This window comes from Leopardus geoffroyi, chromosome B2 (genome assembly GCF_018350155.1).
Source record: "Leopardus geoffroyi isolate Oge1 chromosome B2, O.geoffroyi_Oge1_pat1.0, whole genome shotgun sequence".
NCBI lineage: Eukaryota > Metazoa > Chordata > Mammalia > Carnivora > Felidae > Leopardus > Leopardus geoffroyi.
Genome location: NC_059332.1, coordinates 15,598,532 through 15,612,018, shown reverse-complemented (window position 1 = coordinate 15,612,018; position 13,487 = coordinate 15,598,532). Strand labels below are relative to the sequence as shown.

Sequence of the window (13,487 nt, the reverse complement as noted above, 5' to 3'; positions counted from 1 at the left end):
AAAAAAAAAACTATTTCAGTCTCTCCCACACTCAGCCCCTCCCAGTCATTGCTGTGTCGCTTTGAAAGCCAGAACCTCCTGTGTTCTCTCTCTTTCCTGGATCCCTAGCTTTCCCCTCAAATCGGTGCTTTTACTCCTTCTGTGAAACACGTGGGTGTGCAAAGGAACCTTCCCCTGACACTTGGAGATGTGTGTCTTCACCGTAAATATTTCTGGAATTCAAATTATTTCAAAAAAAAAAAAACGTGTTTTTATTTTTCTAAATTGTGATAAATGCGCAAGACAAAAACATTGTTACCATCCTAACCATTTTAACAGGTACAGCGGACTGGCATTAGGTCGACCCACACCGCTGTGAAAGCCTCATCCCCATCCGTCAGGAAGTTCTGCCCTGAAATGTTTAGCTGGGAGATAAGAAATGGGACTTGAAATGCCCGGCAGACCCTTCGTCCCTGAGGACGGGGACATCTGAGTTTTGTTTTTTTTTTTGTTTTGTTTTTTAATTTTTTTTTAACGTTTATTTATTTTTGAGACAGAGAGAGACAGAGCATGAACAGGGGAGGGTCAGAGAGAGGGAGACACAGAATCCGAAACAGGCTCCAGGCTCTGAGCCGTCAGCACAGAGCCCGACGCGGGGCTCGAACTCACCGACCGCGAGATCGTGACCTGAGCCGAAGTCGGCCGCCCAACCGACTGAGCCACCCAGGCGCCCCGGGGACATCTGAGTTTTAGAAAGGTTCTGATGCATTTATGTGACATGTTAGCCAGAATTAATGGTCTCTCTGCTTCTTGCCTTCGAACAGCTCTGAGCAGCGGGTCCCCTGTTCCACTTCTTACCACAGCTCTGCTTTGCACTCCGCTGATGGCGTCACAAAAGCAGGACCTCTGGGCCTTCCAGAAATAAGACAAGTGCCAACCGTCGTGATTGAATGTGATGACAATAAAGAAAACGTGCCTCATGAATCCGACTACGAAGACTCTTCCTGCCTCTACACAAGAGAAGAGGAAGAGGAGGAGGAGGAGGAGGAGGGTGACAGCTCTCTGTATACCAGTGGGTACCCGTCCCTCCCAGCTCTTCCCCGGGGCTGGGGGGGGGGGGGGGAGGGGGCAGGGCGGGGCTCATGGGGGGAGCTGCCTGCCGCTCCAGGTTCCAATCCGGGCGTCCACTGGCCCGGGGTCATAGGGCAGCTCAGTGAGGAAGAGGAAAGGGTGAATGTCCCCCAGGGACCCTCATAGCTGCAAAACTTGCACCATCACGCTGCCCCTTTCTTATCTCCTAGGTGGCTTTTTCTTCTTCTGATTGCTTCCCTTGGGATCCGACCCCGTTTCTGGAAAAAAAAAAAAAAAATGAGGGAGGGACCCTGAAACTCAGTTCCAGTCCACAAAGCACTCAGAAATACTAGCCACTGTGTATGCAACAAATTCATTTGTAAGTGTACCTCAGTGTTCCAGAAGGCCTGAATTTAAATTTCTCATTTAAGGCCTTCACCTGCGCCAAGACCCAAGGGAAGCAAGGGGAAAAAAAAAGCAAAGCCCCAAAGCTGTCATTCTGGCCGTGAATAGTAAATTGTAGTTAAGTGAGGACACACTGATTATTTGGTCAGCTTTTTTTCTTTTTTGTAAGTTTTTCATGTTTGTTTATTTTGAGACAGAAAGCAAGCAGGGGAGGGGAAGAGAGAGAGGGAGAGAGAGAGAGAATCCCGAGCAGGCTCTGTGCTGCGAGCTCAGAGCCCGATGTGGGGCTGGATCTCACAAACCGTGAGATCGTGACCTGAGCCGATATCAAGAGTCGGGTGCTTGGGGTGCCCGGGTAGCTCAGTCGGTTAAGCGTCTGACTTCAGCTCAGGTCATGATCTCACGGTCCATGAGTTTGAGCCCCACGTCGGGCTCTTTGCTGACAGCTCGGAGCCTGGAGCCTGCTTTGGATTCTGTGTGTCCTTCTCTCTCAGCATCTTCCCTGCTCATGCTCTGTCTCTGTCTCAAAGATAAATAAACATTAAAAAAATTTTTAAAAGAGAGAGTCAGGTGCTTAGCCAACTCAGCCACCCAGGCACCCCTATTTGGTCAACTTTTTAATGAAGTTCCATAATAGCAACCTTTTACTGAATATATGCTGTGTGCCTGCCAGTATGCTAAAATCTTATTCTCTTATGTGCATCTTACAACACCCGGTGGCATGGGTACTGTGGTCCCATTTCACAGATAAGGAAGAATAAAGAGAGGAAAGGAACTGGCCCAGAGCCTCACATCTGTCTAAGAGGCAGTGCTAGGATTTGATGCCCGCTAGGTCTCATTCCCAGGCCCTTATTCTAAGTCCAGTGAGGCTCAGTCGCTTGAGCAGTTGACTTTGGCTCAGGTCATGATCTCACTGTTTTGAGTTCAAGCCCCACAATGGGCTCCGTGCTGATTGTGCACGACCCCCTTCGGTTCCTCTGTCCTCCTTTCTCTCTGCCCCTTCCCCGCTCATGCTCTGTCTCTCAAAAATAAATAAACAAAACAAAATAAATAAAATAAAATAAAATAAAATAAAATAAAATAAAATAAAATAAATACCAGGGCACCTAGGTGGCTCAGTTATTTGAGCATCTGATTCCGGCTCAGGTCGTGATCTCGCTGTTGGTGGGTTCGAGCCCCGTGCCGGGCTCAGTGCTGACAGCTCAGAGCCTGGAGCCTGTTTCAGATTCTGTGTCTCCCTCTCTCTTTCTGCCCCTCCCCTACTCATGCTTTGTCTCTCTCCCTCTCTCAAAAATGAATAAATGGTAAAATTCTTTTTTTTTGAATGTTTATTTTGAGGGAGAGAGAGAGAGACAGAGTGTGAGCAGGGGAGGGTCAGAGAGAGAGAGAGAGAGAGAAACTGAAGCGGGCTCTGGGCTCTGAGCTGTCAGTACTGAGCCCAACGTGGGGCTCAAACTCACGAACATGAGATCATGAGCCAAAGTCAGATGCTCAACCGACTGAGCTACCCAGATGCCCCTAAAAATGAATAAATGTTAAAAAAAAAAAAAAAAAAAAAGACCAGTGGAGGAAGAAAGACCAGCACTATTAAATAAAATCTAAAGGAACCCCTCCCCCCCCAAACATGGAACTTCCCAGACTCTCGCTGTTGCTTTACACGCACCAGGCTTCAGACAGCTAGCTGAACTGGAGAGCTGAGAAGAGGCCTGGTGAGCAGGCAATGAGGTAGTGGAAATAACATCGAAGAGAGAGAACCACAGACGGGCCACCAAAGCCCAGGGGACCCCTGAGTGGGAGTGGCTCCCAGCCTCTGCTCACCGTTTCCTGCCCGGAGAATTGAACGATTTATACCACGGGTTCTCAGCCTCGGCACCACTGACATTGGACCAGATCATTCTTCACTGGGGGGGCTACCCTGTGCATCGTAGCATGTTCAGCAGCACCCCAGGCCTCTGCCCGCTAGATGCCAGGAGCACCCTCCCGCCCCCCCCCCCCCCTCAAGACCCCAGTTTTGACAACTGGAAAATATCTCTAGACTTTGCCAAGTCTGTCCCTGGCGGGGGTAGGGAGATGCAAAATCGCCCTTGGTTGAGAACCATAGATGCATTCCAGGCATGAGGAAGCCCCTTCCTCTGCTCAATCCCAGAATGTTCCCTGTTGGAATGATCTTGCCTCCACTCTCACCCCAAACTCCGCCAACTTTGCCCAACTATACTTTCCTTCACACACCCCGGGGTCCCCTCCAGCTGTCTCCTGCGATTACCTGACTTCTCTGTCATCTCGGAGGCTTCCCCCCTGCAAAGGGCCGCCAGCCACTGCTGGCCCCAAGTGGCCTCTGTCCCCTGTTCTCTGCTGTCTGCCCCTTCTCCTCTTCGAAGCTCCCACAGGTCCTCAGGGCCTCTGACCACTCTGTCTTGCGTTCTGTTGCACTCCCCAGGCCCCGCCAGCCCTCCTTTGTGATGCTGCCTGTCCGCTGGGGGTTCCTGGGGGAGCTGGGACCCTCACTGCAAGGCACCTGGAACCTGCTGCTTTCGGGAATTCTATCAATGAGCGCTTTGAATGTGGCCTTAGCCACACCCGGGTGTTAAACCCATTATGTAGGCCTTCCTGCCTTTAACCTTGAGGCCCAGCCTCGCCAGGAGGACAGGCAGGTTTGCATCAGCATTAATGACTCGCTTCTCCCTCCCGCAGCCTCCCTGGCCATGAAGGTGTGCAGGAAGGACTCCTTAGCCATCAAACTCAGCAACAGGCCCTCCAAGCGGGAGCTGGAAGAGAAGAACATCCTCCCCAGGCAGACGGATGAAGAGAGACTGGAGCTGAGGCAGCAGATCGGCAGCAAGCTCACGAGGTAGGTCAGCCCGCCGGCCGTCAGCTCCGCGGACTTGAGTAGAATCCTGTTTCCATCCCCAGGTCAGGCCCGGGTGCCCCTTGAACAGCTGCCGGCCGGAAAGGTCCGCGGAAAGCTTTCCACTTTTCCAGGGTTGCTTTTATAGTCCCTTCCCCTTCAAGACTCAACCAGATCTTGGGAATCTGACTTGAATAAAGGTTCAGGGAGAAGCACCACCATCCAATAAGACGGGACCGCCTGCATCCATAGGGGTTGTGGCTTGGCGAGGCCCAAAGCAGTCAGATAAATACATTTTCTGCTTCGCTGTGCAACTAGAGGGGACCACAGGTTGATCGGGCCTCGTTGCTAACCTGAGCGGTGGCTCATATGTGCAGCTATTACAGACATAGGTGTAGCAAGCATGTTACAATCGTGTGTTAAACACCCGTGCGTGTGTTTATAACCTAGGGCATGTTGACGTATCAGCTAACGCTAGCAGAGCCTGTATTATGTGCCTGGCATTTCTCCTACACATTTTGCGCGTATTGAGTCACTTCGTCCTTGAGCCTCGCTACGGAATGGGCATCTGTGTGCCCATTTTACAGAGGAGTACACCAGGGGTGGAGACCTGTAGTTACCCACACGGTGCTGCACAGAATGGCTCCAGAGCGCCCCCTCTTGGCCACGTGCGTGACACCGCCTCTCTGTTCTAGGAGCTGGCACACGGAGCCCCTTCCCTTGTAGGAGGCGCTGTGCCCAGGGTTTGGGCTGTGCTCTGCCCCTTGGCACAGTCGCCTTGAGTGAGTCACTTTTCCTCTCCGCCTGTGTTTCTGCAATGGTAAAATGGGAGTTGCAAGAATTCAGAAGCATAAGGAAAGCCTTCAGGCCCATCCCTGGCCCACAGTACACACTCAGTCATCTGTTGTTATTTCGTTTTCTCCTCCCATCAAGTCCGGCAGGTAGCTTTCGTGGTCTCCTCGAGGACAAGTGAGGAAAGCGGTGTATAAAGAGCTAACAGAGGCATAGCCATCACCCAGCGGCATGCTGGTATTCCCCCCTCCCGGCGGATTTAGTTCTTGACTTCCGGGGCAGCTCCTGTCTCGTGGTCAACTTGGTTTCGGTCTGGAGGGTGCTGTTTCACTGGTGCAGGGCTGTGTAACTCGTCGGACGCTGATGGACGATGCGGTCTCCCCTCTGCCGCCTTTAGAGTCCTAGGATGCAAATCGGTCACCACCTGCCTCTCGCACACGCTCATCGAATGCGGTAACCCGTTCGGAGTTTAGTGATCCGCATCTCTCTGAAAACCGTGGTGACGGCTCCTTCCAGCGCCCCGGAGAGCCTGTCCCATCGTTGGCTCGTTAAACGTTGTTCCTTTCCTGGAACAGACATTTCTGTCCACGCAGCGCTCACCCCTTGTCCTCATTGTCCTCCTTCAGCGACTGCTCAGAGCCTCCTCCCTATTATCATCCCTCCTGGAGACCGTGCCACTCCCAGGGTATAACCAGCTTCTCTTTCTGGGGGTGGGATGGGTGGCTATAGGTGTGGGCTGCTTCCTGAGCCAGCTTGTTCTGTATTGCACCTAACACAGATAGGGCCGGCCCTTGGTGGGACTCGGGGAAGAAAGAAAGAGCCATTTCTTGAGCCCAGCCCATCTTCTCGAAGGGCAGCTCCCTCATGCCAAGGGTCAGCACCCTATATTGTATTTGTTCTCCTCACTTCCCACTTCCCCGGCTTTGCTGCCGAGCAAGCAGAGCCCAGGCATGTGAGGGGGGAAATGGGGGAGTTCTCTGGGGGACATGATGTCAGGGAGAAGCCAGGACATCTGGCTGCCCAGGGTGGCATCTTCACTGGGGAAAGAGAGACGGGGGGTGGGGGGTGGGGGCGCGGTGTAGAAAGCAGATGTGCAGCTGGCTTCTCTGCTTACCCATTGTAGAGGTGTTCCACCCGGAGGTAAGCGACGAAGTGAAACAGGAAATTGCTGTCCCAGAACATACTTCCCAAAAGGGAGACAGCCCCCAGCTTCTCCTGCCTGAACCCAAGTTCCCATCTGGCCGCCATGACCGGCCGGCAGATGGGAAGAGACCCAGACCATGCACGTGCCAGAAAAAGTCCTCCTTGAACATCAACCCTTGAACATCAAGTTCAAGTTATCCTTGAACATCAACCCTTCCCAACCCTTCCTCTTCTAACAACACTTAGCTACTGCCTGGAATTCCTAAAATCCACTGAAGGTTACCATTCGCCAGCCTCTTTCACCCTGATGCTGGCCCAGGGGAGAAAGAGGGGGGTAGGGAGGGCAGCGTTGGGCATATTTGAGGTGTTGAGCTGACCGGCATCCTTGTTCCGAGTTCACCCCGTCTTGGCTCCCTCTTCCAGCTAGGGAGTTTATTTCCTTGCGGTAAGACCCCGGGCATCTCTAGATGTAGAAAGTGGATCTTAAAGAGAGAGGATTGTCAGAAGTGTTTAGCGGGCTGACGGAGTACTACGGTCTCCAGCGGCCAGGCCAGTCTGCATCTCAAGCCCACCTTCAACATAGTGTGGCCACTGATTCACACCCAAGGAGTTTTTGAGACCGTTCCCTTTAGAATGAGAACCCAGCTCTGTGCTCACAGCCACTCCTTTATCCTGGAGCCAGGGCCGAATGGAAGGGACTTTCTGAGAACCAGAAGTGACAGTGGTGGAGAGAACTAGTTGTAGGACAGGAACCTTGGGTTCTAGCTCTGGTTTCTGCAGTTTCCTGAGCAGGCACCTGCCTTCCCTGGGCCCTCACTCCCTAACCCGAGGGGATCAGATTAGGTCATCTGATCACCTTCCGCCATTTGTGAGCTTAATTATCGACAAAGTCGCTAAAAGAATGTTAGGAATCTGCATTGAGTTTGCTGCGGGGCTGTGGCATTCTTTGGCTGCTGGAGGTGGCACAGAAGGGCTAGAAATCTTACCTGCTTTGAAAAACACGAGGCCAAGTCTGTTGTGCTCACGGAGTGACAAGTAAGATACAAAACCTAATGTTAGCCTGGCAGTGTTAATAGCATAAAACAAACAAACAAAGCAGCATTCCAAGAATGCTCCCAGCTTGGGGGTGGGAAGCAGAAACACCACGTAAAACGATGTCAAGCATAAGGCAGAGAATGCAAAAACATTGTCCTTTCAAAAATATGTTCTCATGGATGCCATTGGGCACACTCCCCAGAACCCCAGTCAGGGAGCCATCTGGGTGTCTTGACGGTCGGTTGCCATTTGAGAAATGTGGGCTGCCGTTGGATGCACATTTGCTCTGCGCCTTCTGTTTACAGACTCAGGATGGGTGCAGAGAACCAAGGGGTGAGCAAGCCCATCTACTTGGGTGTCGGGGGACACAAGTAGCAGGACTTCTATTTAAATGTATTGTGTATCATTCTTGCTTGTGTGTGTGTGTGTGTGTGTGTGTGTGTGTGGTTTATGAGTGCACTTGTGTGTGGCTAAAAGAAATGGCATATGTGGGGGTGCATGCCTAGATTTTATTGGAGTTTTTTTTATAGTTTTTTATGTTTATTTATTTTGAGAGAGATGGAAAATATGAGCAGGAAAGGGGCAGAGAGAGAGAGACACAGAGACAGAGAGGGAATCCTAAGCAGGCTCTGTGCAGAGCCCGACATGGAGCTCGAACTCATAAAACTGTGAGATCATGACATGAGTTGAAATCAAGAGTTGGATGCTTAACCAACTGATAGAGCCACCCACGCGCCCCTATTGATGGAGTTTTCAAAAAGCATAGAGTCCCCAGGTCAAAGAGCCCTTCTCAGGGCTATGTGAGGAAGACTTTTCATCTCCCGTGACCTCTGGTCCATGGAAACGTAGAACCTCAGGGTAGTCCCTCAGCCCACCGGAGCCCCGCCCAAATGCAAGACCTCGCTGCTCTCCATCTGGGCCTCTTCTCGGGAGCCCTCCGGGCTGGACCGTAGGAGGTACTCAGCCCAAGTGTGTGCTCTTAGCTGTCGGATTCACTCCTAGTTCTTTTCCTATACCAAGCTGGTTATTCTCCCGAGAGAAGTGTTCAGTCCACAGGATTCCATTTTATTTGCCACCGATTTACCACCCACCCCCCCAAAATCACAGAAGAAATGAGGGAGCCATGGCTCTCAGTGTCCGTAGCTCAAGTGGCCTCCTGATCAGCCAGGGATATGACTTCTGTTCCTTCTCCGCTCTCCAGCCAGGGGTGTCGACCGGGCCAGGGAGTGAGACTCCCCTGCAGGGCACAGAGCCCCTGGGAAGGGGGCTTTCAGAGACTGCACAGAAGCCTGACACCTAAAAACATCATGCTGTTGTCTCTGAACTATCCTTTAGAAAGCAAATTGTTCTGTAAGTCACCAGGACTGCTTGTTTTAAAAGGAAGGAACTAAGACTCTGGAACATGGCTCGTTCATGATCACTCAGCAGCCAGTGGACTTAGACCTTCTCTTAGGGAGCTGCCAGCTTTCCAGACCTAGCGGGCTCAGTCCTCTCCTACAGAGACCCTCTCCGCCATCCGCTCGAGTCCCCTCTGGAACGTTTAGATGAGACAGAGGGAGGAGAGAAGCCTAGGAAGAAAAATCAAACGGAAGGTGCCTGGGCAGTGGATGTAGGAGCGCGTAATCTAATGCACGCTCGGGAGTAAGTGGGGATTGAGGCGGTCTGCTTCCCTCACACACTTGCCCCCCGAAAATACCTCTCCTCCCTTGAAATATCAGCCTCCCGCTCGGGTGAAGTGCCTTCACCTTTTTTGCAGCCACGGTTGACCAGAATCTCTCAGCACCGGCCTGAGCGGGTGCGCGCCCAGCCCCCACTTGTCTTTGGAAACATCTCCGTGGGGAAGCTCTTGAAAGCCACGCTTCGTTTGGGGAAGGATGTTTCTCTTCGGGAAGTCCTTTTTCTGGACCAGACATGTCCAGAGATTCAGGCCGTTCCCCTATAATTCCACCTGAGGATCAAAGGAAGAGACTTAAGCTTCTCAAAGTATTCTTTGCTGTAGATGCATCACCCTGATTGGCCTGTGTGTTTATCTCATCTCCCTGGGAGTACAGCTCTGTGTAAAAATTTCCCCTTTTTATAAGGAGACCAGTCATATTGGTTGGGGCCCAACCGTAATGGCCTTGTTTTAACTTGGTTATCCCTGTGAAGAGCCTGTCCCTAAATAAGGTCTTATTCTGCGGTACTGGGTTACGACTCCAACCTACAGATTTGGGGGAGATATGATTCAACCCATAACATGTGGGGTGGTATAAAGTGGGTCTAGCTAGGAAAGGGGCCCCAACCGCAAATGCACGTGGGGGCAGCCAGAGAGTGAACATAAGTGAAGCAGGCAGCTCTGAGATTGTTAACAGAGAGTGTTGGGCACAGAGGCACTGGCACGGGACACCTGGGTGGCTCGGTCAGTTACGCATCTGACTTCGGCTCAGGTCACGATCTCGCGGTTCGTGAGTTCAAGCCCCACGTCGGGCTCTGCGCTGACAGCTCAGAGCCTGGAACCTGCTTCGGATTCTGCGTCTCCTCCTTTCTCTGCCCCTCCCCTACTTGCTTGCGCTCGCTCACTCGCTGTCTTTCAAACGTAAATAAACATTAAAAAAGTTTTTTTAATAAATAAAGGGACTGGCACCATTCACCTTTAGCCCCTGTCGTTTTGCAGAAATGAAGGACTAGTTTGTCATATCCTCTGAAAACAAAATCCGGATTTGTTTAAATGACAGTTCCGAATTTTGAAAACTTGGCACAGAGCAAGGAGAATACATTTATGGACCAAATCCAACCCCGGGGAGCGCATCTCTGCCTGGGTCCCTGGTTTTGACCTCTGACCTGGAAGACGTACTCTTTCGTCCGTGTGACACAATCCTACCTTCTGTGGGGAAGCGCGCTGCGCATTTTGCTGAGATTTTGAGAGGGGAATATTCTGTGCGTCACGTGCGTAAATGCGAGAGCGTTGTATGTGTGTATCGGCAGCAATTGGGAATTCACATCTTGTAGGGTCCAAATTCATTTGCCTGTAGGTATTTTTGTGGATGGATCCTTAAAGCAGTCCACCACGTTCCTAGAGAGAGCTTGTGATCCAGCGTTCTCTGTCTCGGGAGTTTAGTCAGATGACTCCTGAAGAATACGTTAGTTCGGATTTTTTTCCTCAATGCCCATGAGTCTGGGAATCAGAAGGATTTCAGAAGCACCTACTGCTCGTTGATCGTTCGAACGTACGCCCAAGGTATGAAAACCAGCACTAAGCTCCAGGTCCGCATCAGAGGTAGGACCCTCCTTTGAGAACTACGAAAATTCTCCTGTCTTCCTCGCTGGCTACGGTCCCCGTCACTTAGCGAGTCGCTATCGTTATTCTGGCGGAGGGTGGTGAACGAGATGGGGCCGGTGGGAAAATCCCCCTGGAACTTACTATGTTATTGCCTCGTATTTAGAATGTAATAACGTGGTAGAGAGAAAGAGTGTGCTAAATCCGTGTGTTCCGCTGCCAGGTGGCTCACAACTAGAGTCACCATGAGCAGAACACAAAGGGATACGTGCAGAGGATTAGGTCCTGCGTTAAATCAGAGTGCAGCGTTCAAGGGAGAAAATTGAAATCCATTTATGCTCGTGGCACAGGCAATAAAAGACAGTCATTCTGACTTGTAACTGTGGCTTGCTCACCCACCGCTTGTGGTTTGGGAAAATGCCGCCATCAGTCAGCCACACCAGGCTCTCATTCTGAGGTGGCGAACAGCATTCCCCACACCCCCCAAATCTAAGGACCGATGCAAAGCATGAGCTGGCATCTCCCCAGGCTAGGTAATTTCTTCGTTTAATTTTTTTTATTGTTTATTTTATTTTTGAGATAGAGACAGAGCCATGAGCAGGGGAGGGGCAGAGAGAGAGAGGGAGACACAGAGTCCGAAGCAGGCTCCAGGCTCCGAGCTGTCGGCCCAGAGCCCGACGCGGGGCTCGAACTCACAAACTGAGATCATGACCTGAGCCCAAGTCGGACGCTCAACCGACTGAGCCACCCAGGCGCCCCTCCCCAGGCTAAGGTAATTTCTGCTGCTGCATAAGCACGTCCTAAAACTAGGGATAAGACTCGAAGGCTCTATGAGTTCAGTTCAACTTTGGCTGAGTGCGCCCGGACATGAGTCACCGCGAGCCCCCACTCCAATGAGGAAGGAGGAAAGTAGACCCGGGTGCACTTTGGGAGGGGTGCCTTGTAGACCCTGCCTCGCAGGCCAGGCAGCTCCAACGTGGTCATCCCCGGCATCTTGACCGTGGCGGTGGTGGTGGTGGCCGTGGCACGGAGGCCAGCCCAGGGGGGGGACCTGGGGCCGAAGGGAAAGAGGGTCATGGCATCCGCTCTGCTTCCCATCCACAAAGCCCGGCTGGCTATGGCTCCGACTGGTGGGCTTTCTCTGCGGATTCTGAGACCACCCCCTGAACCAAAGTGCAACGAGGTCTGAGTTACCTCGCTGACGCTGCGTGAGTGCACGTGGTTCTTCGGCACCTGCGTGGCACACGCATGGACCCGTCCAGTGGCTCCCACGCTTGATGCCTCTCCCGTCACCTGGCCGCACAAAGCAGAAAATCCTCTTTAAAAAGCCTTCGGAAGTGCTGGCATCTCGTGAAAGGTGCTGAGCTGAGATCTGCATGAGGCACCTTGGGAGGAGGTGGAATAAAACTTGCAGAGCACAGGTGTGGAGGCTGTGGCCTTGAGGCATGAGCCACGCCCATCCCGGGACCCACGGCCATGGCCAACAGAGCCTCGTAAAGACCCAAGAGCCTCTTGCCGCCCCCCTCCCCCCGCCAGCTGTTAAGAAATGCAGTGAAGACAGAGTTCTTGACGTCTTGTTACCAAGACGGGCTTTCTGAGCCCTGACAGCGTGCGTGCGTGTGTGTGTGTGTGTGTGTGTGTGTGTGTGTGTGTGTGTCCAGGGTGGGGGGGAAGGGCAGGATTGCACTTTGCAAGCCTTATGGGGGATGTCAAGGAACAAAGCCACATCTTGTCAGGCACTTCCAGGGCTCTGTGCTTGTGACTCGCAGCTGCCCCGGCTGTCTGTTTTTCCATCGTACAGGAAGGGGTGGCGGGCAAAAGGGCTGCTTTCTACTCAGAGAAAACAATCCATCTATGTTTAAAACTTGCCAAGGTTAAAAAAAAAAAAGTGGCCATCACTGGGGGGGACAGGGAGTCTCATTTTGTTTTCTGCTTCATAGCTTTTCTGAACAGCTGATTCTTCATGCCAGCAGCATGTCAAATCTGGGGCGCTGCGGCGGGGAGGGTGCAACTCTGTGTTGTGCTACAGACGAAGCAGAGAATGGGGGAATCTTCCAGGCTGCTGTATGACCACATTTTAAGTTATTAACGGCCCCTTTAGTTCTCCGGTGATTTGTGTCTGGGTCGTTATTGGGGTACTCTGCAATGATCATGCTTGTTTGTCGTTAATTTAGCGGACGGCAGAAAGGGCCTCTCTGTCTCTTGGAATATTTGGCTGGGTAAGAGAGGAATCAGCCTGTCTGCATTCAGAGGCAACCACTCAGGGTGATGGCCCCTGACATAACATTACATAAGACTCCAGAGGCCTCTCTGTTGATAACAAGCTTTCCCACTGGCATTTGAGCTGATAATTTTCATCTCAACCCTGCAAGATGGCCGTTGTTGGGATCGCTTCGTGTAGGTGAGGAAACCGAGCTGAGGATCGTAGAGGTGATAGGCAGCAGAGAGAAAGACATCTTTCAAACCCCAGACTTTCCTATTTGAGGCAGACATGCTAAGAAAAATGTTTAGTCTGGTTTAGTTTTTGTGTTGGGCGGAATTTCCATGCCAGGTACCCGGGGTTGGGCGGGCGTTGTGTGGGATGGTGGTGGAATTCTGGAACAGGGGCTCCGTCTTACGTGTGCAGATGTCCTCAAGGGAGAGAGAAGCTATGGAAGGAGGAAGGGATAGGAGACTTCCTTCCATCTTGGACTTCACTGGGCTTTCTATTGCATTTCAGGAACACTGCCCACAGGGGGTAGGAAGAGCTGAGGTTTGAGTCTAGAGACACTCCTGCCTGATAGAATGTGGGGAGCGAGGGGATCCACGCGCTGGTTCCCACAGTGTGGTCAGTGGCATTAGCGTATCCTGAGAACTTGCTGAAATGCGTACTTTCAGGCCCCACCCAGACTCTGAATCAGAAATTCTGAGGATGGGACCTAGACATCTGCGTTGTAACAAGCATGATTCTGACACACACTG

General features: G+C 51.9%; 1 protein-coding gene across 9 annotated transcripts in view; it reads left to right on the top strand.

Annotated features, from left to right (window-relative positions):
- The window catches only part of PHACTR1 (phosphatase and actin regulator 1), a 566,563-nt gene that overhangs the window by 515,000 nt on the left and 38,076 nt on the right, over positions 1-13,487 (top strand). For all 9 annotated transcript variants that reach the window (XM_045497381.1, XM_045497379.1, XM_045497377.1 and 6 more), the window contains 2 exons: positions 804-1,051; positions 4,147-4,303. In XM_045497381.1, coding sequence (XP_045353337.1) covers positions 804-1,051; positions 4,147-4,303 — 405 coding nt within the window. The remainder of the gene's footprint in view (positions 1-803; positions 1,052-4,146; positions 4,304-13,487) is intronic.